Here is a 26,138-nt window from a genome sequence, read left to right on the forward strand (position 1 = left end):
CTTCTGCATATCAAATCAGTGTCGATGATTCATATACTCTTCCTTTATGTTACCCAGTGGAAAAAATATTGAAATTATTGAGATTGGTTTTAGTAGAACCCTTATTGGAAGACAAGTGAAAAACGCACTCTTACCCCACCGGTGGGGTAAAAGTGCGCATCGGGTGGGTACGCATTTATCCAATCATGTGCTTTAAGTATATATTAACACAAATAAGAGTTAATAACATTTAATTGATGTTTTGAGCATATATTAGGGAATGTTTAAAGATTACGTAACTCTTAAAGAGGGAGGGGGTCCTAATAATGTGCACTTTTATACGAAAAACCATCTTTTTTGTATATACAAAAAACTACAGAGGTAAAAATATATATCAGGTTTCGCGTGGCATATACAAAGGCATTTTCCTTAAGAAAGTCCACCAATCACGTAATGTAAAATTTGGCTATTTCATCACCCCTCCCCCCCTATCTTACACTATTTGCATGAATCCTCTAAAAATTATATGGATCGTCAACCATCTCACAACCCCTCCCAGTTAAACGTTGCGTAATTTATGAATGTTTCTTTTGATCAAATGAAATTATCATTTAGATGAAATTGTGTTTTCGTACTATGTTTAGGTTTACAACAAGTCCTAATACAATTTCATTATTTCGCTTCAGTGCTTTGTTCGCGAAGTCCTTTCTAACACCACAGATAACAGACATTGAAGCAAGAACAAATTTTATTGAAAATCCTGTGTAAACTTTTGAATTGATATACGTTGGCCCACTACTGCCATCTACTCAACTGATTGCGGCAGTACCTAAGGATGCAGCTGAATTACAACCGTCGAACGCAGCCAATGCATTTGACAGCCGCAATCGGGCTGCGTTTTCAATAACAATGATCCTTGCGCCATCTCCAATCGATTGCCAAACGCAGTCCCAATTGAAAATACATTTGAATTAACGGTTGCGGATGTTTACACATGTATGGGATGCCAGCCTCAACATCTGTTATCTGTGCTAACACCGAATTACTTCAACTTATCCTAAAAACTTGTGATAATTTCGAATTCTGTCCCTTTTTTCTTAGTTGTGGATCTTTATGCTTTGGAAGAAGTCTTATTTCGGCCGGAGATACGGGTTTGACATCATAACTTGAAGATTCATATGCGTACTCTTGCCCCACCAGTTCCTGCGTACTTTTACCCCACAGTCCCAAAAATTATTCAAGTATCTAATGGTTTTGATTTCTTTGAAAACCAACCGGATTGGTGTTCTGTACCATAAAGTACTCTATACAATCGAAATGGTATAATGTTCACTTGATTGAACGTATATATGGTAATGAAATATTGCCTGATTTTCTCGAAATTGCACGCGGCGAACCCTTCATGAAAGGTACCGCCGCGCTTTTTGCACCCCGTTTACTTGATGCTTATGGGTGAATAGCATTGCGGTGTATCGTTTGGCGCGGCCGTACCTTTCGACAGTCATTCGCCGCGTGAAGTTTTGTGCAAGTACCCATTTGGGAACACTACAAACGCCGCGCAGTGTATCATATCCAGAAAATCTGACAATACTAGTTGCGGAAATCCATTTTTTTTTAGCAAAATGACCAAAAAGTTATCTAACTCCATATCTCCTTTGTTGTTTATTCAAATCGTTTACAATTACACATGATAATATTTGGCCAGAATACCTACCAAACTGATGCAGTGCTGCTAGTTTATCTTTCTTTATTACTTCAAAAATCGAAAACGTACTTTTACCCCACGCGCACTCTTGCCCCACTCTACTCTAAGGAGCACTTCGAAGATTTGTTGAACGGTGAAAATGAAGGTGTATTAAGGAGCAGGATGGACATAGTCGGCGACGGTCAAGCTGTGGAACCACCAACGCTGGACGAGGTTGAAAAGACTCTAAATGAGCTGAAAAACAGTAAAACTGCTGGGAAGGACGAGATCCCTGCCGAGCTTCTCAAACACGGAAGTGAGCAGCTGTATCAATCAATCCACCACATTATCCAGAAAATATGGGAGGATGAGGAACTGCCTGCCGGCTGGTTGGATGGCCTCATATGCCCAATATATAAAAAAAGGACACAGACTAAAGTGTTCCAATTACAGAGGGATCACCCTTCTGAACGTGGCGTACAAAATCCTGTCACGTATCCTGTTTAACGGACTGAGACCGCTTGAGGAGTCCTTCGTCGGCTAATACCAGGCAGGTTTACGTAAGGGCCGATCAACGACGGATCAGATGTTTAGCCTGCGGATGATCCTTGATTAATTCCGGGAGTACAACTTGCAGACTCACCATCTGTTCATTGATTTCAAAGCAGCGTACGATTCAGTGAAAAGAAATGAGCTGTGGCAGATAATGTCCGAACATGGTTTTCCGGCGAAACTGATTAGACTGATACGTGCAACGCTGGATGGCTCGAAATCGAGTATTCGGATTGCAGACGAAGTGTCAACCTCGTTTGTGACTTTAGACGGATTGAAGCAGGGTGATGCACTTTCGAATTTATTGTTCAACATTGCACTCGAAGGCGCTATTAGGAGATCTGGCGTGCAGAGGAACGGCACTATCATCACACGGTCGCATATGCTCCTGAGTTTTGCGGACGACATCGACCTTATTGGAATCAATCGCAGAGCAGTAGGGGAGGCTTTTGTCCCACTGAAGAGGGAGACGGCGAGGATAAGCTTAACCATTAACTCTACCAAGACAAAGTACATGATGGCAGGTAGAGATAGGGGAAGACCTAGTCGTGTTGGTGCAGAGGTAGTGCTTGATGGGGATGTGTTTGAAGTTGTTGAAGAAATTGTTTACCTTGGAACGCTTGTGACATGTGACAATCACGTTTCCCGTGAAGTGAAAAGACGTATTGCTGCTGCGAATAGGGTCTTTTACGGATTACGTAACCAGCTTAGGTCCCGCAACATGCAGATAAAAACGAAATTTGCTGTATACAAAACTCTGATTCTACCTGTGGCCCTTTATGGACATGAAGCATGGACATTAAAAGAGGCGGACCGGAGAGCTTTCGGGGTTTTCGAGCGAAAAGTGCTGCGTACAATACCCGGAGGGAAACTAGAAAATGGTGTGTGGCGCAGATACATGAATCATGAGCTGTATCAAGTATACAAAGAAGAAAATATTGTGAATCGTATAAAATACGACAGACTTCAGTGGTCACTTAGTGCGAATGTCGGAAGAAAGAATAGGGAAAACAATATTCAACAGAGAACCAGATAGGGGCTGGTGACTTCGTGGAAGGCCACGAACACGCTGGCTGCACGCGGTGGAATCGGCCCTGGGGAAACTGGAGGAACATCGCCCAAGACCGACGATTATGAAGTTGAATAATAATTTTTGCACCTAGGAACTCTAGTGTCGTACGATAATGGTGTTACCCGCGAGGTGAAAAGGCGTATTGCAGCTGCAAAAAGGACTTATTACGGATTTCGTAACCAGCTCATGTCCCGTAATCTGCGAACGATACAAAAAATTGCGCTGTATACTACTCTTATTCTTCCGGTGGATCGGAGAGCTTTCGGAGTATTCAAGCGAAATGTGCTGCGACCAATATTCGGCGGTAAACAGGAGAACGGCATTTCACAGCGTCGCATGCATCACGAGTAGTACCAGGTGTATAAAGTGATGGATATTGTTAAGCAACACTGCAGACTACGGTGGGCTGGACACGTTATTCGTATGCCGGAAGAATGTCAAGTGGAGATAATATTCAGTAGAGAACTCGGTAGAGACCGTAGACTTCGTGGTAGGCCGCGTTCACGATAACTTTTTGCAGTTGAAGAGGACCTGAGGTCAAGGACAAGTATTCGGCGTAGGCGCAGTGAAGAGGAGCTGTAGTCCATCAAGTATCATGTAAGTATGCGAATTAAATATGACTAAATCGTCCTTCAACAAGTAAACACATTCAACTAAACAAGCTGCCGATATTTCTCGTTTTTGAATATTTAATACAGATACAGTAGCCTGTTGTTAACCCTTTCCCGCTCACGACTTTTTCCAAAGATTTCAATAGGAAGGAATCACCTATGAGAAAAATGCTTTAGAACAAAAGTTATTTGGCATAGCTAAAATTAGTAGAAAACAAAATAAAGTGATTGATTGTAAATCAATAGTTAATTGATTCACTTGTCATAAGACGAGTTTGTACAATCCCATTGAATTCCACCACTTAATTGTGTCTTGACAGATACGTACTTCGACCTCAACAGTAAGGCTGTCTTCAGTGTCTCGTACTTGACCTCGACTTCGTCAAGATACAATTAGGTGGTGGAATTCAATGGGATTGTACAAACTCGTCTTATGACAAGTGAAGACATTCCACTAAAAAGCTCAAAATAATTTTCTTAAGTTAATTGATTGTTTTCATTAGTTTGACTAATTGTACTCAAAGCTGATTATAATTGCAGTCTGGTGGAACTATAAAGATGTGTCAAATATTGCATTTCGTTGTTGAAACAATTCGATGAAGGTTGGATGGTGCAAAATTTGATGGTGCTCTGCAGGCACCATGAGCGGAAGAGGGTTAATAATTGATCCATTACCACATTCTGTAATAATAAACTGTAAATGTTTCAAACATGCGATTATGGCCAATGTAGCTATTTAGCCAAACTGAACCCCGTCTTCCGCAATTTTGTCTACCCGTAAGGCAATCAAACCGATGAACAAAAGAAGCCCAAACAGACGTTCTATCACCATCGAAGTGTTTACCTTCAACCGGCTACGGCACCATTACTTCCCTCTGAGGTGACAAACACTCGCCTGACGACGACAACTAGCGTTGACAACTGATAAGACCGATAAACAGATAACACTCATTCAGTCGGTTGTCGTTAGTCAAAAAGCCTAGCGCAAAGCCAGCCACAGATACCTGTGCCTTCCAAGCTAAACTAACGCGCCACAGAGATAGGATGGACGGGGCTGAATGTGTGCGGCAGATGTCGCGTGGTGGCCTGAAACCTCGTTCACGCAACGAATGCACTTGGCGTAGCGCGCTCCAAAGACAACGACGTCGTCTTCGCCGCGATAATGGCCTGCAATACGCTTCACGGCAGTAGTGCTTGTCAAGCGGGTTATCTAGGCTACGCGCGCGTGCGGAAGTGCTACGACGTACGAATCCCTGATCCGTTGACACCCGGAATTCGGTTTGGCGATTTCGATCGAATCCCAAGCGTTATGTAATTCGTGGAATACTAAAGTGTGTGGACTCCGGCAAACTGTGAACGCGATTTACGGGCGAACGAGAAACGCTGTGAAATGGAAGCTTTCATCAACGAAATGGTAGAACCGAGGGTGATGGATTTGCTGATTCTGATTCTGCCAAAATGGAAACTGCTGGTGTACATATTTTTGATGAACGTAAGAATGAGTCAATTCCCTCACTCACATTCATTCGCCGACTGGATTACGCGGCTGTTGACGGAGCAGAAGTTATCTAGGTTTCAGTTGTTGACTAGTACTCTGTGTATTGTATAGATAACAGGCTAATCCCAAAAGTGAAATGTTTACTCGTGGTAATAATAATTGGTGGATTGTAGGGATTGTTTCTCCAAAATAAATTTTAGCATTCCTACAGGGTCAAAATCAAATACTATGTTTTGTGCATGCGAACCCGGATTTGAATTATAGAGAGTAGAGTGAGGTGTAATGAGTTGAATTGAATTTAATTATCTTTATTTACGAGATTTTCGGTCCTAGGCCGGTTCATCTCGATAAGGTGTAATGAGTTGATTTTAATTATTAACCGCGATTCAATTGGAAGCATACAAGTATTTCACCTCAATCGAGCAATCTTACGTCAATTTACTTGTAGAATAACTCAAAATTTCTCAAGCTGCTGTATTTATATGATTCTATGCCCAGTAACCGCCTGCTCATGAATAAATAAAAGGAAAAGAAAGGGCCATAGGTTTTTACAAGCACGGACAGAAAACTGTTGTATGCCAAATATATTGGAGAATTCCCGTTTCGCGGAAGCCAACAATTCAGTGAACAAGGGAAACAGGCGGTAAGAAAACAAAACACACGCGAGATACTTTTCGAGTTCAATTTATTACGACTTGTTCGTTCGAGTACAAAAAACATTATGAAAGCGGAAATGCTTCAACGCGCGCTTCTGTTTTGACAGTTGCACAAGATTCATATAAAAGGAATAGCAAGGTAACATATATACAAGGTGATCATTGTTCTACACTTCAATAAAATATGTTTGTGAAAAGAGGCAATTTGTACATGAAGGAACTGTTCATATAACAGAGGTTGGCCAAAAAGGTTGAGACAGAGACTGGCAACATTTTGTCGTAATTAAAAGTTAAAGTAATCCGATTTCGATAGAACCGGAAGCATCGGACATTGAAATTCTTCTAGTTTACGCACTTTACCAAAAGCTTAGATCGATCTATAGACACCGGATAAGTTTCGGGTTTACTGACGGTGTGCTGAAAGTGAAACTGCACATTTTCTTCACTATTGTCACTAGTTGTGACGTGAACTTTGTAGTGATTTCTATGATCCAGAAATTATTTCTGTACCTTCGTCTCGCAAAACATGAAGCTTGAACGCACATTCGAGTGAAATCCGATATGTTGCCTACCTGGATACCTGGTTGACTACAGCGTCAATATACCTATGCCTGGTGTATTGTAAAGCTCCAGAATCGTCGGTCTTTGGAGATGTTCCTCCAGTTTCCCCGAACGTTTAGGGTCCCCAGGTCCGATTCCACCGCGTGCAGCCAGCGTGTTCCACGAAATTGCCGGCCCTATCTGGCTCTCTGTTGAATATTGTTTTCGGTATTATTTCTTTCGACATTCGCACTAACTGACCAGCCCACTGAAGTCTGCCGTATTTTATATGATTCATAATATTTTCTTTTTATCCAGCTTTTTACTCGATGATGCCATAATGCTTTGCATCACCCCTTTTGACATATCTCGCTTAACTTTTCAAAAGGTCCTAAGTAACATTTTTTTCATGAATTAATTTGAATAGTGCAATCAATAGCTTTAATGTTGTTCTGTTGATTGAGCTATTCAAATTAATTCATGAAAAAAATGTTATGTTAAATGTGTGTCCACTATAATTTTTATTGATGGGTCTTAGCAATCTATGAAGTTGAAATTTTCTATGAAAACATTGATTTGTCATAATTTTGCTCGCGAGGAGTGTTATACCGGAACACAGAGTAATATTTCTCATCAAAACATTTTTTAATGCTGAATTTTTATGTGGAATTCAAGCTCGTAAACGCTCTCGTGGTACCCAAAATCGCTTCTGGATGAATCTTTTCGATTTTCACTTATCCAACATGCGGTATGAAGAATAGAATAGTTATGACATTGTGAAATATCTACATGATGTCTTCGGATATCTCGTTCAGGAGACATGAAAACATTTATAAGCTGCTTACATGGTCTTCCGAGCGCAGCCTCATAGTTTTCATAAGTTTCACGTAGTTTCAATTCGTAATGCGGGGCTCTTTTGGCTTAAAGTAACGCATTTCTTGTCTTAATCAAATCGAATAAAAATCCGAGGTAAAACAAAATTGGTACATAACTAAACGGGTTATGCTTTTCCTATTATCTATGAGGGTGAAGCCACTCAAATAACTAAATTTTGACCGTTGGTGGTCATCGGCTGTCTATCAGTGAAAACGGTTTATTTACTTAGGGTCGATTTCTTCACCTCCGCTTGAACCCGGTTTAATCGTATGGGTAAGCATCGCTTAAGAGTTAAGCGGAGGTGAAGAAATTGGCCCTTATTAATATATTTCTGCAAATGGATTTTCAACAGATTTAATAATTACATTTTCGTTATTCCAAAAATTTAAAAACGAGCAATGGGTAATGTTTTCAACATAACCGCGAGTAGACGTAGGACTTGTATAAACGTAACGTATTTACATTTAACTTCTAACTTTTGGATCTATGGAGTTTGATCATAGTATTGATATTGGAAACGACAACTTCCATGCTGTGTAGAATTATTAGCAACTTGTTTATTCAAAACTTCTGGAAATAAAACTAATAATTAAATACATAATTAGAATTGCTTCGTTTCTAACTATTAAGCCCTTATTTGCTCAAGCAAATGTAGGGCATTTATAGATTTCTTATTGGGCTAAAAGTCTCGCTAATAAAGACAAAAAAAGGATTTCTTATTGATGATAGTATTCGAAATTTTTAAATTCTATTTATAGAATGTTCAAACTTGGGCAAAATGTGCTATTTAAGGTGAACTGTCCCGTTTTCCCAACAAAGAAATACAGCACCAATTTCGTTGCTTCCTTTTGCTAACATGCGTGCTTACTGATGGAAAAAATCACAACAATAAGAAACAAATCAAGGAGCAGTAACCCAACTAAAATAGAGGAGGTACTCCTAATACATCAACGAAAAATTATTTAATGTTTTGATTCCAAACTCCGAGTCTACGACAAGTTTAGTAATACAATTTCTCAGAAAATGAAAAACAAAGAATAAGATACTTTATTCAAATATTCTTCTGGAAATTATTTTTTATTTTATATTATTTTGACTCGTACCCATCCCGGGATTATGTGGATTATGAAACCAATCACCTGGATGAGCAGCAGCGATGCCAGATTGCTTCAACAACAATTCCGTAGATTCGCTCAAAAATTTTGGCTGGCCCTATTTCAGCGCTCCTCCACAATCCTAGTATACAGAACATTACACGACTGATCTCTAACATTTTTCAATGCATAGAAACAAAACCACTAACCGTCCAAATTTATAGTTACTGGTTTTGTTATATCCTAACTTTCATGAAAAACTTAAAAGAAATAGGGCATAGTGCCATATACACACACTTCCACACTCGCCGTAATGGCAGTTGCTTTACATCTTTTTGATATTGTACGTGGATTTCCCTACTGGACCCGACCGTTCGAGATAGTCGCTCCTTGAACGGTCGTTGAAATCGTCGTTTTTGCCTTCACACCCGTCTTCATAGTAAAATCTGTCAAAACTGACAAGTCTGCCACGTGTTTTTTGCTGTTTCCTCGGACTTCTCTTTCTTTTTCCGATGTTTTGACATCTGTTTTGATAGACAAGGAGCAAAAAACAAGGTAATCTACCAAACATTTATTGAGTTTGGCAAACCTTGCTGGAAAAGGGAACGTTTGAAATAGGCAAGTGAACCGACCTTCGAATCCATTGGTCAAGTAAATCCACAATAGTAACTGTTTCCAACGCTGATACTACCGTTTCACATTTTATTTATTGATCTCTATTAGAAATTTCAACATAATTAATATTATGGACTTCCTATTTTTTAAAACATTTCAAATTATTGAGCTGTAGCGATGGCGATGCTATAACCTATAATTTTGACGTAATTATATAGGTCAGAACTAATCCAGTACAGAAGTAAAACACAACCCTATTTTTACACTTAAGATTGCAAACGAAGAAAACCCTCAAAATATCGAGATTACAATCCATCCATTACCAAACTTCTATTTAATCCAGGAGTTCCTCCAGAAATTCCTCGAAAAAAAATCTTGAGGTAATCATCCTGGTGTTATTTCATAAATTTATCCAGAAATTCTTTGGAAAGTCTTCTAGACATTTTTCTGTAAATACTTTAAACAATTCTATGGGAAAAACCTCCAGGAATTAATTCGGTCAGTCATACAAAACATTATTCAGACAAACCTTCTTTTTTTTTAATTCCTTCAGAACTCTTCTAGATATTCCATCAAAAACTATTCCAGGAATTCATTTTAAAATCCCAACAGGACTTTCCTTCGCAAGTTAATTTAGAAACTTCTTCGGAACCTCCTAAAGTAGTTGCTTTAGAATTTCACTAACTTCCCACAAATTCCTTCGGCAATTTCTATAGGACAACCTTAGTAAGTTCCGTAAAGAATTCTTCCGGAAATTTGATCAGAAATTCTTCTAAGGATTATTAAGGGAATTCCTCCAAAAATTCCTTTAGTAATATTTTCAGAAATTTTTACAGGAATTAATTCAGAAATTATTTTATTATTTTTTATTGAAATCGCTACACGAAAAATTCCATTTATTCAGAAATTTATCCAGTAGTTCATTTGGAACTTCCTCTAGAAAATTCTAGGACGAAGCTCTAGGAGTACCCAAACGAATTACAAAAGGAATTTCCAAAGTTTTGTTAAAGACAACATTCGACATTCAAAAGTCTTAAGAAGCAGAGGATTTCCCGTAGAAACTTTCGAAGAAACTTCTGGAGAAATTTACAAGAACTTTTCCGAAGGTATTCCTGGAAGAATGTGCAATGGAACCGGTGGATTTTTTGAAAATCATTTGAAACTCCTCGAGGAGCCCCCGAAAGTATTTTTGGAGGAATTTACAAATGAATTATTAAAGGATTTTCCGAAGGAGAACTTGAGTGCATTTTCGAAAAGTATTCGTAAATAAATTTCTAAAGGAATTCCTTAAGGAACTTCCGGATGAATCCCTGAAGAGTTTTTGAGGGAATTTAGATTGAAGTGTAAAATAGAATGTCCTAAAAAAATCCTAGACTTCTCAAGAATTTTTTTCGGGATTTTCTCCAGAATTTATAAAAATTGGCAATGGCAAAAAATTGGCAAAATTGAACAATTTTGGCGTAAACAAACAAATTTGAGGGAAAATATTCAGTTTAGTGAGTCGCGTGCACCATTGTGTCCCAGTTGAAGTCCGACAGTATATTTTTTTAGGCAATGATGTATATGTAATTAAATGTTTAATAAATGTTTGAGCTGTGTTATGAATTACAGTCGAGAATCCAGACGACTGGAATTGCTTGAGCCTTGAAATTAATTACGTGTATGGCAGCACACGTTAATTATCTCTCTCTATGTTGAAGAGGGCCGGTAAATCAATATAATGGTCCTTCGAGCCAGATTATTGGAAAACTATATGATTCGAAGCACCAAATGTTGGGTAGTCGGCTTACCTCCTTCGTTTACAACTGGTGGAGAGTGAATCCAAATATATTATATATATACATATTATATTAATATAGTATATTTGGTGAATCCTAAATTCCACAAAGATTGCATACACGGCTGTTGAAACTTAGCTTCTGCATTAGAACACAAGAGTAAGAGTGCTATTCAAGAACTTAAATAGGATGTTCGACTTCACTGAATGAATTGGTTATTTGCAACAAGCTTCATGGATCATACACAAGAATTATTTTCAATGTGATTTTTTACTGGACTTTAGGCAGTGTTAATCTCGGTCAATGATCGACCAGAAAAAAAAATTCTAGATTGCTTTCATAATGGAAAGGGGAGGGAGGAAATAGTATCAGCATAAAACTTGATTTCTTTTCAACGCTGATACTCTTTCCTTTCTCTTCAAATGGAAGCTTGCCAGAAGTTCGTTCGATTCAAATCGTAACGAAATTGCCCACGGCTCGCTTTTTAAAATCCACTTCTATATATATTTTTTAAATTTCTGTCGTATCTCAATAAAACTATCAATTCTATAATCTCGCCTCTAATTCTATCATGAAAATGTACATCTGAGTTTGGAAGATGATATATATTACTATTTTCATGTCTTTGTAAAATGCGGTTAACCTTAGAAGAAGTAATCTACACATCCCATAAATCAAAGAGATTCGAATGTTTTTGAATTGTTTTGGTGTATGAATGCGCCAGTTTTTTCTACGGATAAATCCACTTTAAGATTTTTATACGTACAGCCTATTTTTTCGTCTGTGAGTTGTATATTTATATTTGGAATTGAATAAAGGCAACAATAAAATTCCCATATATTTTTGAATTTTTTAAATATTCTTTATAAATCCAAGGAGTTTTTGATTTGTTTCATTTTTAAATTAATTATTATTTTCTCCTAATAGTCCCATTGACATTCCGGAGACCAATAGGACATAATTTATAATTTGTAACGGTCCTTCCCTTTAAATAGAAACCCATATATCAGGAACTTACTCATATTGTTCACTCAACTTGAACTAAATTGGAAACCACACCAATTGAAACTTAAAGTGTGCTAGTAAAAAAATTCGTAAATTTCGGCAGAAATTTTCAAATTTCTGTAGTTTTTATTTACAGATCCTTAGATCCGTAGAAAGCATTCAATTCCGTAGATCTACGGAAATTTCCGTATATCTGGTATCGCATTGAGCAGACCAAATCTCTCTAATTTTATTCTTCTTTATCTACCACCGCTGCCCTCGCTACCTCAGCCATCATCGGCCTCTAGCCGTGAACTCCGAGCGATGCGATGCCCGATTGCATCCTTCGCAACCGACACCACTGCATCCGACAGAGTGACAAAACAAATGCGCCCACTTCTTTCATGCATATTCGCAGACCCACCGGCAGTTCTACCGCTGGTGGCTGCATTCTGTCGCTGTGTAGGTAAACAGCGAACGAACGAACGAAACGAAAATGCGCGAGCAAAAAGCACGTCAGTACACGCTGCTGTCACAAACTGCAATGACTCGCACATGACAGGCACTGCTTCTTTTATACACAAAAAAACCTTCCGCTTGACCAGTGTTGGTAAAATCACTCATAAATCTCAATCAACGAGCGCTCCCGTGCGAACGAAATCGTCTGCGATTTTAAAGGAATGCATCACGCTTGAATTTTTCAGGCTAAAACGCATCATTTCACTCATTTGCTAAAAAAATCATTTTGAGTAAAAAAGGCATTTGAAATCAATTTGGGGGCAATTTATTGCTTATACATAAAGAGTGTCTAATATTTTATGCGACAAATGTCAATTCACTGTTTTTAACGAAGGAGAGCAAAAGAAAACCTACGATGATTGAAATGGATGATTCAACTCATCCATGAGTTTTTAGATGCTGAGTTGGGTGCGTTTCAACTCACGCTTGATTTGAATCATCCATGAGTTTTGAGATTTTGAGTTTTTACCAACACTGCGCTTGACCCGAAGGCCCGTGACATACCGCATTCTGATGTCCGTGTTGGGAATGCACGGGATTGGTTACATATGAATTTTTTACTGGCTTTGACAAGAATTGAAAATTTCAATAGCTTATCATTAATAATCTTAAGTTCCAATGAAATAGGCAAAATGGTGGAGAGTGTCCGAGTCGATTGATATATAAATCTTAAAAATCCATCGAAAGATAAAGGCGCTAGTAACGTTCAAAATCTTCGCTTCCAGCGTAACGCTCTCGATTTCCAAAAATCTAAATGACACGCAGTATAGTAAAGAAAGACGTAAGTCCTACATCAAAAATACCATCCACAGGAGATAATTTGACTTTTGTTTAAAACACTTTCTGTTTCATTTTTCGCTCGAAAGCCCCGAAAGCCCTCTGGTCCGCCTCTTTTAACGTTCATGCTTCATGTCCATAAAGCGCCACTGGTAGAATCAGAGTAGAGTAGAGTGGGGCAAGAGTGCGCGTGGGGTAAGAGTACGTTTTCGATTTTTTGAAGTAATAAAAAAAGATAAACTAGCAGCACTGCATCAGTTTGACAGGTATTCTGGCCAACTATTATCATGTGTAATTGTAAACGATTTGAATAAACAACAAGGAAGAAATGGAGTTAGATAATTTTTTGGTCATTTTGCTAAAAATAATTGGGTTTCCGCAACTAGTATTTCATTACCATATATACGTTCAATCAGGTGAACATTATACCATTTCGATAACCTATTGTATAGAGTACTTTATGGTGCAGAACACCAATCCGGTTGGTTTTCCAAGAAGTCAAAACCATTACTTGAATAATTTTTGGGACTGTGGGGTAAAAGTACGCAGGAACCGGTGGGGCAAGAGTACGCATATAAATCTTCAATTTCTGATGTCAAACCCGTATCTCCGGCCGAAATAAGACTTCTTCCAAATTTTTAGGATAAGTTGAAGTAATTCGGTGTTAGAAAGGACTTAGCGAACCAAGCACTGAAGCGAAAAAATGAAATTGTATTAGGACTTGTTGTCTAATCTAATCTAATCTAATCGAACACAAACGCAGCCAGTACAAAGAAAGCATCCTGGAAAACTATTGAGTTAGATGACGCCCAATAATTTTTCTTGTCAATATTGAGGCTCACAGCATACCAGTGGTATGACATAAACTTCAAAGCGGCCAGGCCCACTGCGTTGTGTTTGCCGCAGAGATGATTCTTCGAGATGTATCGTGTTCAAGTAGTCACTTCAACATGATACATATCACGAATCTACAGGGGTTGAAGGATGCGTGGACATACCGTACCATACGCACCGCGTTCTTTTTAAGTTCTTATTTTGGTAATTGTATATAAATAAATATGTAGTGAAATGAATAACATTATGATAAGAAATCTTATCAAATTTTATATATATTTGTAGAGTACAACGTCAACTAGGAGCCGAAGTTGATTCGGGATGTACATCTCTTGTAGAAGAAGCTGGAAATTGTAAAGAATTTATTTATTATTTAGAATGTTATATATCAGATAGCAGTTTATGTGCCAGAAAGTCGTCTACGTAAAGGTTACATGGCAGGTTGTGAAGCTTTCCTTCCTGGGATGTTTTGTAGTGGGCTATGAAAATGTTAAATCAGTATGAAGGTACATAATACAATAATATAAATATATAAAAGCATAAAAATATGATTTTTTAAATATGAAAATAAGAAACATAAAAATATAGTGTAATAATAGAATAAAAATTGCTATATGAAAACATGAAAATAAAAAATGAAGATACAAAAATATGAGTACATAAAAACATGAGAATATGATAATATTGCAAATGTTAAAATATAAAATGTGATATTAAAGTATTAAATTCTGAGAATATGACAATGTAAGATCTGAAAATAAGATAATATAAAAATATTAAAACACAAAAATATAGAAGATGGAAATATGAAAGTATAAAAAATAATATAATACAAATATAGAAATATGTAAATATGCTAATTAAATTATAACAACATGAAAGTATGAAAATATTAGAAAGGCAAAAAAATTAAAATATGAAAATTAAATATTTCAAACTACAATATGAAAATATGATATGAAAAAAATACAAATATATGAAAATATAAAAGTATAAAAATATGAACATATACAAGTATAAAAATATGAAAGCATAAAAAAGGCATCATAATGTGTATATAAGTATAAAAATAGAAAAATATAAGAGTAAGGAAAATATGATAATATAAAAATATTATAATATGAAGGTGTAATAACATGAAATTATATAAATATGAAAATACAAAAATATAAAACATAAAATATCAAATTTGAAAGTTGAATGTTCAATTTAAAGAAATATGAAACTATGATAATATTATAACACAATAATATGAAAATTTTAAGACACAAAAATAATAGAATGTAAAATATGAAATTATAAAAATATAGAAATTTAAAAAATAAAATGTAAAAATATGAAACATAAATATAATGAAATATGAAAAATAAGTATAATAAAATATGGAAAATAAATATTTTACGAATATATCTCGCGTGATTTTTGAAAACGTCGTAAGTCCAAATGAGAGACTCTCTTTCCTTACGCTCTCTTTTGCTAATATCTAGGCAAGTTTAAAATTTGTTGCCAAATTTTCACCTCAGCACACTAGACAAAGCTATTTTCTTTAGATCGGTGCTGGAAAATCCAATATAAATGTTAGTATGGCTTTGAAATAATCGAAAGAGAAAGTCAACAAAGAGAGTCTCTCTTCTGGACTTACGACGTTTTCAAAAATCACGCGAGATATAAAAACACGAAAGCATGGCATTGCTCCGGTATATTTCGTGGACTGGAAACTAGTGATACTCATGTTTCCTTTGAAATCTCTGTTCAGATTGCTATCAGAAATCAAGGTGGGTGTAATCCTTAATTTCAATCTGTGACAAAAATGACAAAAGCATTAGAATTACTATTCCTGGTCACGCTTGTCTGTACCGTTACTAGGGAGAGAAGGAATAAGTATCACGGAGATGGATATTGGGAAGGTATTCGTTGGGTCAGGATGTGCCTGTAGCTGGCAATGTGACCATGGTAGAACTTACCCCGTAACACACCACGAAGAGGTATCTACCCAGCATTACGGGTAAGAAATTGTATTAGGACTTGTTGTACACCTAAACATAGTACGAAAACACAATTTCATCCAAATGATAATTTCATTTAATCAAAATAAACATTCATAAATTACACAACGTTTATCTGGGAGGGGTTGCGAGATGTATGACGATGAAAATAATATCAGAGGATTTATACGCCACGTGAAACCTGATATATTTTTTTACATCTGTAGTTTTTTGTATATACCAAAAACAATGGTTTTTCGTATGAAAGTGCACATTTTAAGGACCCCCTCTCCCTTTAAGAGTTACGTAATCTTTAAACATTCCCTAATATATGCTCAAAACATCAATTAAATGTTATTAACTCTTATTTGTGTTAATATATACTTAAAGCACATGATTGGATAAATGCGTACTCTTACCCCACCCGATGCGCACTTTTACCCCACCGGTGGGGTAAGAGTGCGTTTTTCACTTGTCTTGCAATAAGGGTTCTACTAAAACGAATCTCAATAATTTCAATATTTTTTCCACTGGGTAACATAAAGGAAGAGTATATGAATCATCGACACTGATTTGATATGCAGAAGCTTGCTTTATAAGGGCCACATTTTTCATTTATTTAGTTAACATCTAAACAGATAACACTGAATCAACAATTTGACGCCACAATGTACGGTTCGAGGCCGCATCTCTCCATCCTCGGATACGCCCCACGCTCGCCAAGTCGTTTTGCACCTGGTCTGCCCATCTCGCTCGCTGCGCTCCACGCCGTCGCGTACCTGCCGGATCGGAAGCGAACACCATCTTTGCAGGGTTGCTGTCCAGCATTCTTGCAACATGTCCTGCCCATCGTACCCTTCCGGCTTTAGCTACCTTCTGGATACTGGGTTCGCCGTAGAGTTGGGCGAGCTCATGGTTCATTCTTCGCCGCCACACACCGTCTTCTTGCACACCGCCAAAGATGGTCTTAAGCACCCGTCTTTCGAATACTCTGAGTGCTTGCAAGTCCTCCTCGAGCATTGTCCATGTTTCATGTCCGTAGAGGACAACCGGTCTTATAAGCGTCTTGTACATGACACATTTGGTGCGGTGGCGAATCTTTTTCGAGCCCGTAGTAGGCCCGACTTCCACAGATGATGCGCCTTCGTATTTCACGACTAACGTTGTTGTCAGTCGATAGCAAGGATCCAAGATATACGAATTCCTTGACCACCTCGAAGATATCCCCGTCTATCGTAACTTGTAGCACCGTAACACTGCTCACCAGGCGGGCTCTGTCGCGTTTAGTTTCGCCCACTAGTATGTACTTTGTCTTCAGCGCATTCACCACCAGTCCAATCTTTGTTGCCTAATGTTTCAGGCCATTTTACAGTTTTGCCACCATTTCAAATGTTCGGCCGACAATGTCCATGTCATCCGCGAAGCAAATAAATTGACTGGATCTGTTGAAAATCGTACCCCGGCTGTTACACCCGGCTCTACGCATGACACCTTCTAGCGCAATGTTCGCCAACAACAGGCACGAAAGTCCATCACCTTGTCTTAGTCCCCGGCGCGATTCGAACGAACTGGAGTGTTCGCCCGAAATCTTCACACAGTTTTGCACACCATCCACCGATGCCTTGATCAGTCTGGTAAGCTTCTCAGGGAAGAAGTTCTCGTCCATAATTTTCCATAGCTCTATGCGGTCTATACTGTCGAATGGGACCTGGCATTCACGGCATTTTTTAAGGATTTGCCGTACAGTAAAGATCTGGTCCGTTGTCGAGCGGCCGCAACGAAGCCGGCTTGATAACTTCCCACGAACTCATTCACTAATGGTGACAGACGACGGAAGATTATCTGGGATATCACTTTGTAGGCAGCATTAAGGATGGTGATCGCTCGAAAGTTCTCACACTCCAGTTTGTCGCCTTTCTTGTAGATGGGGCATATAACCCATTCCTTCCACTCCTCCGGTAGCTGTTCGGTTTCCCAGATTCTGACTATCAGTTTGTGCAGGCAAGTGGCCAGCTTTTCCGGGCCCATCTTGATGAGCTCAGCTCCGATACCATCCTTACCAGCTGCTTTATTGGTCTTTAGCTGTTGAATGGCATCCTTAACTTCCCTCAAGGTGGGGGCTGGTTGGCTTCCATAGTCCGCTGAACTGACGTAGTCATCTCCTCCGCTGCCTTGACTTTCACTGCCTGTACTCTCAGCGCCATTCAGATGTTCCTCGTAGTGCTGCTTCCACCTTTCGATCACCACACGTTCGTCCGTCAAGATGCTCCCATCCTTATTCCGGCACATTTCGGCTCGCGGCACGAAGCCTTTGCGGGATGCGTTGCGCTTCCGATAGCACTTGCGTGCCTCTCCAGAACGGCACCGCTGCCCCACCTCCTCGCACCCCGCTTCTTCCCGGCGCCGTTCCTTCTCCTGACCAAGGCGGGTCTGTTGTCTCCGCTTCCGTCTATAACGTTCCACGTTCTGCCGGGTGCCTTGCTGCAGCGCGACCGCCTGCGCTGCGTCCTTCTCCTCCAGAATCTGTCTGCACTCTTCGTCGAACCAATCGTTCCGTCGACTTCGACCCATATACCCGACGTTGTTCTCCGCTGCGTCGTTAATGGCTGCTTTAACTGTACTCCAACAGTCCTCAAGAGGGACCCCATCGAGCTCACCCTCTTCCGGCAACGCTGCATCGAGATGCTGCGCGTATGCAGTGGCGACATCAGGTTGTTTCAATCGCTCTAGGTCGTACCGCGGCGGTCGTCGGTACCGAACATTGTTGATGACGGATAGTTTTGGGCGCAGTTTAACCATCACTAGATAGTGGTCAGAGTCGATGTTAGCGCCACGATATGTCCTGACGTCGATAATGTCGGAGAAGAGCCGTCCATCAATCAGAACGTGGTCGATTTGTGATTCTGTCTGCAGTGGCGATCTCCAGGTGTACCGATACGGGAGGCTGTGTTGGAAGTAGGTGCTGCGAATGGCCATATTCTTGGAGCCGGCGAAACCAATTAGTCGTAGGCCGTTTTCGTTCGTCAGCCGGTGAGCGCTGAACTTTCCAATAGTCGATCTAAACTCCTCCTCTTGGCCAACCTGAGCGTTCAAATCTCCTATGATGATTTTGACGTCGTGGCTTGGGCAGCTGTCGTACTCACGTTCCAGCTGCGCGTAGAATGCGTCCTTATCATCATCAGTGCGTCCGGAGTGTGGGCTATGGTCGTTGATTATGCTGAAGTTGAAGAACCGGCCTTTGATCCTCAACCTGCACATTCTTTCATTGATCGGCCACCACCCGATCACGCGCCTTTGCATATTTTTGGCTGGCTTGCAGGGCCTGACACCAAACCCCCTAAATTTCCGGAAAACCATTCCTCCTTATTTCCGGTGGACCATGGAGCACAGTTTCACTTAGAGTCCCTCGCTGGACGCTGGCACGCGGACGATGATCAGCCGCCCCTAACATGGAGAACAGACGCTGTTGTGAGCCGATCCTGACATGGAGAACAGACGCTCAATAAGATTTGCACCTCCGGAGAGGAACAAACCCCCTTCCCTGTCAGCATACGACCATAGTTCCCACCGGGGTTGGTTACCCGATCTTCCCTAAGGTTGCTCGTATCCCGGCCAGCACCGGGGAGGTAGGGATAGGAGTTGCTGGGTAAGAGGCTAAGGACCGCGAGATGGGGTCTATTTTATTCCTTCAGGTACGCGAAGTACCAATGGTACGCTTTACCCAGCATTTGCCGTGCCCCGGACACCGAAGTGGTGGTTGATTTTCGTCCTTGAGCAACACCGGCAATGCGTAACGAACAAACTCGCATACACTTCCGTACAACGTCGGATAAGAAATACACATATATCGCCTCCACTTTTGTACGTAAAAAGTGTTTTCGCAACTGGTAAGCGATGAAATTTGTGCGCATAGGCATCGCATAACAGAAAAACAATTCTATTATGCATGCATTCTGGTTGTCTGGGCCATCGTGTCGACTACAAGGTTTTTCTTCTGGACTATCCATTTTGAGGGTAGATTCATTTTGTAGATTCGACAAATACGATGTGGAACATTTTTTCCAGATGCTTTGCAATCGTATCGTTGAAGCCGTTGCCATCTCGACAAACTGCTTTCTTCCAGGTCTTTCAGTGATCCAGTGTGCAGGAGATTATCATGGTAGTGTTTTACAAAATTATGCCCCGTATTTTGCTCAACAGATTGAGACCGCTTGAAGAGTCCTTCATCGGCAAATACCAAGCAGGTTTTCGTGAGGGCAGGCCTGGTAGCGGGTCACTTTTTAGTGACTTGGTCACTTTTTTCGGGCAAGTCACTAAAAAGTCCCTATTTTCGACCTCAAGTCACTAAAGTCACTTTTTCTCGCAAAAAGTCACTATTTTCAACTATTTTGAAACTATTGACTATTTTTGAATGAAGCTCTATGTATAAGTCGGATGATGCTTTGTTCATGGCGGAAATGAAATTACGGATCTTGGAAAAATGATCGCTCTGAAACTTCGCCAGCCATACTACTCGCTGCTCTTATTGGCATTTCACCAGTAGCTAATTGACCTTTCCCGTCAAAATTTTTAACTTGCTAAATCGATTCCTTATTTTATCTAAAGTCAACTTTCCCAAAGAACCCGTATTTTTTGACGCCTCTAAGTATTTTTTTTTAATATGAAACAAATTATTTAAAAAACGTTGTTTTTCAAGATTGGGCTAACTAACATTCGCACTAACGAACCCGAACACCCGAATAGCGGGTGAATTTTTCAGACCGGTTCACATGTGCAGCATTTTTTCAACTTTTGTTTTGGATTTTTAAAATAGGCTTGTTAGGCCTTAAAATAGGCCTAGTTAGAGGATTGAGAACTCTCTCTCTAAATCCTCTAACTAGGCCTAGAGAGAGAAAGTTTACCTTAAATAAGCCAAAGAATCGATTGAGACAATAAAATAAGATGCAATTTTCGACGGGAAAGGATATGGATATTATATAAATGGGATAAAACTTCCCAAAATTTTGAAGATTGCATGCGCTGAGATAGATCGATAATGAGAAAAGTGGATCAAGTCTGCCCAGTCTCCCCTATCAATTGCACTATTGGCGGTTCAGATTAATCTTTTCAATTTTAGATATTCTTCCTGGTGCTTCAGGAAACCCAATAGTTGATGAAAGGCTTGTTATTTAGTGCATACCTAAAATCAACATGTTTATCCGTTTTTTTATAACAGAAAATTGTTTTATCACAAACCTGCTCTTCGTCGATGTTTTCCTTTTATCATTGTAGCGAATTGCGGTACTTTACCGAAGATTTAATGGTTTGGTGTGATAAATGATGATTGTATCTTGCACCAGACTGTTGAGTTATTAACGAAGTTATGACTCCCAGCGCGTGATATTTTGGTAAAATAAAAATATTTATTTTCAAATCGAAATAATGATAGTTGCATCTATGATTGCACTGCATTCGAATTGAAAGGCGATACTTTAAATACGTATGGGATCCCCAAAGTAATTTTGCTGTAAGAACATGTGAAAATAAAGGCCGTTTTTCCCTCCCAACATCCACTTCGATCAATATTTTGGAATTTTTTAAAATATATTGTGATGATAATTTATACATTTGAAATAGCACAAATGTGAAAGATTCTTCAATTCGTTCAATCCCAGGTTCGTTGTAACTGAATTTTCATAATTTTTGTTTCGTTTTCTATCAAAACGATCCGTACTGATGTTCCTTTCGCACTAAAAAATCCAAAAACTTCTTAAACCTATAGCAAATCTGCATCTTCCTAAAGTAGGTGTTCAGCTTATCCAGTGATTGTAATTTTCACTCATTCTCACGCATTAATAACGTTAAAAAAATCATTTTTCGGGGTAGAAAAACAGGTCTTATGAGTGATAAATAACCATGTTTCGCTCACTTCCAGTAGCGCAAACGTTTGGTTTGCTCGCAGGACTACTCATAGTTTTTAGTAGTCCTTCTTTTGACTGATATTTAGTAAAATATCCTTGGGATAAAAAGAGAGGGCAAAAGTTAGCGTGAACGATTTTCGTTTCTTTTCTGAGTTCGTTATGAGAGAGTGGTGAGTGAAAGATGGTTTCCGCCACAAATTACGAAAAAAAATTCTCCCTCGACTCAGAAACGCTTAATTTAGTCTCATCGAGATCGCAACTGAAACTTAAAGTCACTATTTGGTCACTTTTTCTGCAACTGAAAGTCACTATTTGGTCCCTTTTTTCGTCAGCTTTGGTCACTAAAGTCACTATTTTGAGCGGCAATGGTCGCTACCAGCCCTGTGAGGGCCGATCAACGATGGATCAAATGTTTACTGAGACAAATACTTGATAAATTCCGGGAGTACAACTTGCAGATACATCATCTGTTTTTGATTTCAATGCGGCGTACGATTCAGTGAAACGGAATGAATTATGGCAAATTATGCTTGAACACGGTTATCCTGCGAAACTGATACGGTTGATTCGACGGATCGGATCGAAATAAAGTGTAAGGATTGCGGATGAAATATCGACGTCATTTGTTACCTTAGATGGATCAAAGCAGGGTGATGCACTCTCGAATCTACTGTTCAATATAGCGCTCGAGGGAGCGATTAGGAGAGCTGGTGTGCAAAGAAGCGGTACCATTATCACAAGATCGCATATGTTCTTGGGATTTGCGGATGATATCGATATTATCGGGATTGAACGCCGTGCCGTGGAAGAGGCTTTTGTGCCTTTTAGGAGGGAGACAGCGAGGATTGGACTCATGATCAATGCCAGCAAAACGAAGTACATGATCGCTGGCAATCAACGTGGGTTCATTAGTGGTGGTGGTAGCTGGATGGTGAAAAATTTGAAGTGGTAGAAGAATTTGTGTATCTTGGAACATTAGTGACGTGCGAAAATGACGTTACCCGTGAGGTGAAAATTTGCGCTGTATACTACTCTGATTCTTCCGGTGGCTTTATACGGCCATGAAACATGGACGTTAAATGAGGCTGATCAGAGAGCTTTCGGAGTGTTTGAGCGTAAGGTGCTGCGGACAATGCTCTGCGGTAAACAAGAGAACGGTATCTGGCGGCGTCACGAGTTGTACCAGGTATATAAAGGGCTGGGTATTGTTAACCATATACAACACGACAGACTACGGTGGGCTGGACACGTTGTTCGTATGCCGGAAGAACGTCAAGCGTAGATAATATTTAGTAGAGAACCCGGAAGAGGCCGCAGGCTTCGTGGAAGGCCGCGTACACGATGGCTTTCTGCAGTTGAAGAGGACCTGAGAAGGAGGTCTCAAGTAATAGAAAAGTGATTATATTTTCTTGGTTGTCCATGAAGCTCATACCCTGAAACTCCTATTTCCACTTTCACACTTAATTAAAATTAATCGAGGTACACTGTTCATACATTTGAAAACGATTAATTCATTTCAGGTTATCATATTTTCACCGATCTATTTCTTCGGTGTGATTCTGATTGACGACGTTGAGCTACAGTTAATCTGTCCATCGGCAATGCTGTTCGGTTTCAACCTCGTGCACCGGGCCCTGTTCGTACGGCACAACCTCAACAACACCCGTTCGATGCTAGTGGGTATCGGATTTCTGTGCGTCGGAATCTCGTCCAGCGGTTTGGTCACCATGTACAGCAACGATAGAGGAACGTATCAGTCGATCGTGCTACTCTACAGTGCGGTAGGAGGTCAGGAAGAATTGTTAAAATTCGAAATTCTCTCATAAACCTGTTTTTTTTTACAATTCTACAGGTTACGGTTATCACTTGGTTTTCTCCAAAATGTGGAAAGTCTTAGCAAAGATCTTCAACGCCAAGAAGGAAATGTTCGTGATAAAGTTTCTTCATTCATTCGGACAATCCATGACTCCGATATTTCTACTAGTCACATTCTATTGCCCGTGGAAGGACTACATATTAGGTGCCCTACTGGTAGTATTAGGTGCGGTCCTACTGAACCTTGTCCCAATTACCATCCTTATAGAAAACGAAAAGAACTTCCTGAAGCTGGATCAAGACTCTTTCGTCAAAATTACCGAAAAGGGTAACGAATCGTTCTACAACGATGTTGTCAAAAACTTTACCGGTGCGGAAACAGTGTTTGCAGTCCAGAATCCTCCCCAAGGTGACCAAATGCCAATGATTAGTTGGAAGAACCCGGCCAATTACAACCGTGAACAGGAAATGGAAATACCTGCGATACTGGAGGCGGACTGCGATGAAGACCTGCTGAACAGAGATGGCAAATGCTACAATCAAGATGGTGTGGAGATACTGGAGATTATTGTCGAAGAGGACGAAGGCACCGTTTCGGAAATTGAAGAGGTCACCGTCGACGTGCAATCTGCTAAGGCGGCCGATAAGGCAAAATGGCTCACACTGGATCAGATGCTCATATTAATCATCAAACTGTACCATGGCATTCAAATACGCCAAAACTTTAACACTAGAATCGCGAAATCCGTACGCTATGCGATCAGAGAGCTCAAGTTCTACAGCTGCTTACTTCTCAAGTCGTCTGACGTGTGCATCTTCATACTTTTCCTGACGGTGTTACCGAGATTTATGTCCCACCATTATCACTACCGGGGAAAGCCGCGGCAAATGCTCCTTTTATCGCTAGTCATTATCTCATCGTCGTGGGCGACGTTTTCGCTGCTGCTGCTTTGGTGCGATATAAAGCTACGCAAACAGCAAGATAAGCTACTCATATTCAGCGTACTGTTCAAGGCGTTTGGCTATTTTTGTGTCTACTCGACCAAGTCCAGCTTTTGGACCGTATCCGGATGCATTCTGATTGGCGTGGGTCACGCGATCACCTGTTCGTACCAGGATCTGGTCATCAAGCGGAAGTTCAACGCCCGACAGTGGAGTCTGGTGAAGGGAGCCCTCTGTCTGCTGAGCGGACTGCTAGTGTTGGCGATAGCTAGCTTAACCAATATAGCTTACATATACTGTAGGATAGATAATGTATTGCTGACACTGTTGCTTGTATACTGCTTCAGCGGGAGTGTGTGGCTGGTGTGTAATTTTAGGATAATTTTTCGATAATTGTTACTCAATAAACGAATGGATACCACATCAGTTTTTAGAATTTGTAAAATGTTGGAAGTTTTTGCATACAAATTTTCGTAATTAAGGTATCATGTTTTGTATTTTGGTCCACTCTGCAACGCGCATCAGCATAACTGATGCGCGCGAGAATGTAACTCACTCTCGAATAGGTAAACTGCAGCCTCTAATTGTATCTGATATACACACCCAGTTGATCTCTCTGAATGCTCAGAGATTAGAGAATCCATTATATCGTAATAGATAGCTTAGCAGGTAGATTTCGTCAGTTCAATTTGAGTGCGCGATCAAGTGGGACATAATATACGGCGTCTCCGTAATAAACGCAGTATTTCATTACAATTTCAGTCTCCACTTGTGTAATGGAAGAACTTCTAAGTTGTACGGGATAAGTCTACCGTCGAGTGAAACAAACTCACCAACTGCGTGATTTCGAACCGCGACAGAAACGAACGAGAAAACGTGTTGTGACTATCATTGTGACCAGTCACCTAGTATCGAAGAAGAATTTACATTGGTCCTTCAAACGAACCGAATTGTCGAAGTGGACTATCAGTACTATAAAAGTGCATTGCTATAGAGTAAATACAATACGGCGTTCTACGGCCATTGCGGGTTTTGAAAGGCGACAATTGTTCTTGGAGCTGGCTGTGTTGGAGTTGTTGCTGCGATACTCTACGAACAATCGCATCGATACGAAAATGGCACGGCAAATGCTGGGTAAAGCGTACCATTGGTACTTCGCATACCTGAAGGAATAAAATAGACCCCATCTCGTGGTCCTTAGCCTCTTACCCAGCAACTCCTATCCCTACCTCCCCGCGGTGCTGGCCGGGATACGAGCAACCTTAGGGAAGATCGGGTAACCAACCCTGGTGGGAACTATGGTCGTATGCTGACAGGGAAGGGGGGTTTGCTCCTCTCCGGAGGTGCAAATCTTATTGAGCGTCTGTTCCCCATGTCAGGATCGGCTCACAACAGCGTCTGTTCTCCTTGTTAGGGCGGCTGATCAT

General features: G+C 40.0%; 1 protein-coding gene across 1 annotated transcript; it reads left to right on the plus strand.

Annotated features, from left to right (window-relative positions):
• The first annotated feature begins 4,975 nt into the window (after positions 1 to 4,975).
• Positions 4,976 to 25,781, plus strand: LOC134212194 (uncharacterized). The gene is made up of 3 exons (XM_062689838.1): positions 4,976 to 5,390; positions 23,475 to 23,742; positions 23,807 to 25,781. The coding sequence occupies exons 1-3, from the start codon at positions 5,289 to 5,291 to the stop codon at positions 25,102 to 25,104; spliced, it is 1,668 nt and encodes a 555-aa protein (XP_062545822.1). The 5' UTR covers positions 4,976 to 5,288; the 3' UTR covers positions 25,105 to 25,781.
• Positions 25,782 to 26,138: the final 357 nt, after the last annotated feature.

Source organism: Armigeres subalbatus, chromosome 1, assembly GCF_024139115.2.
Source record: "Armigeres subalbatus isolate Guangzhou_Male chromosome 1, GZ_Asu_2, whole genome shotgun sequence".
Taxonomy (NCBI): Eukaryota; Metazoa; Arthropoda; class Insecta; order Diptera; family Culicidae; genus Armigeres; species Armigeres subalbatus.

Excerpts from the sequence above, each read along its gene's own strand:
- LOC134212194 (XM_062689838.1), top strand. The coding sequence starts at position 5,289 with ATGGAAGCTTTCATCAACGAAATGGTAGAACCGAGGGTGATGGATTTG. Across the intron at positions 5,391-23,474 it reads TGTACATATTTTTGATGAAC|GTTATCATATTTTCACCGAT; the intron begins GTAAGAATGAGT and ends AATTCATTTCAG. Across the intron at positions 23,743-23,806 it reads ACTCTACAGTGCGGTAGGAG|GTTACGGTTATCACTTGGTT; the intron begins GTCAGGAAGAAT and ends ACAATTCTACAG.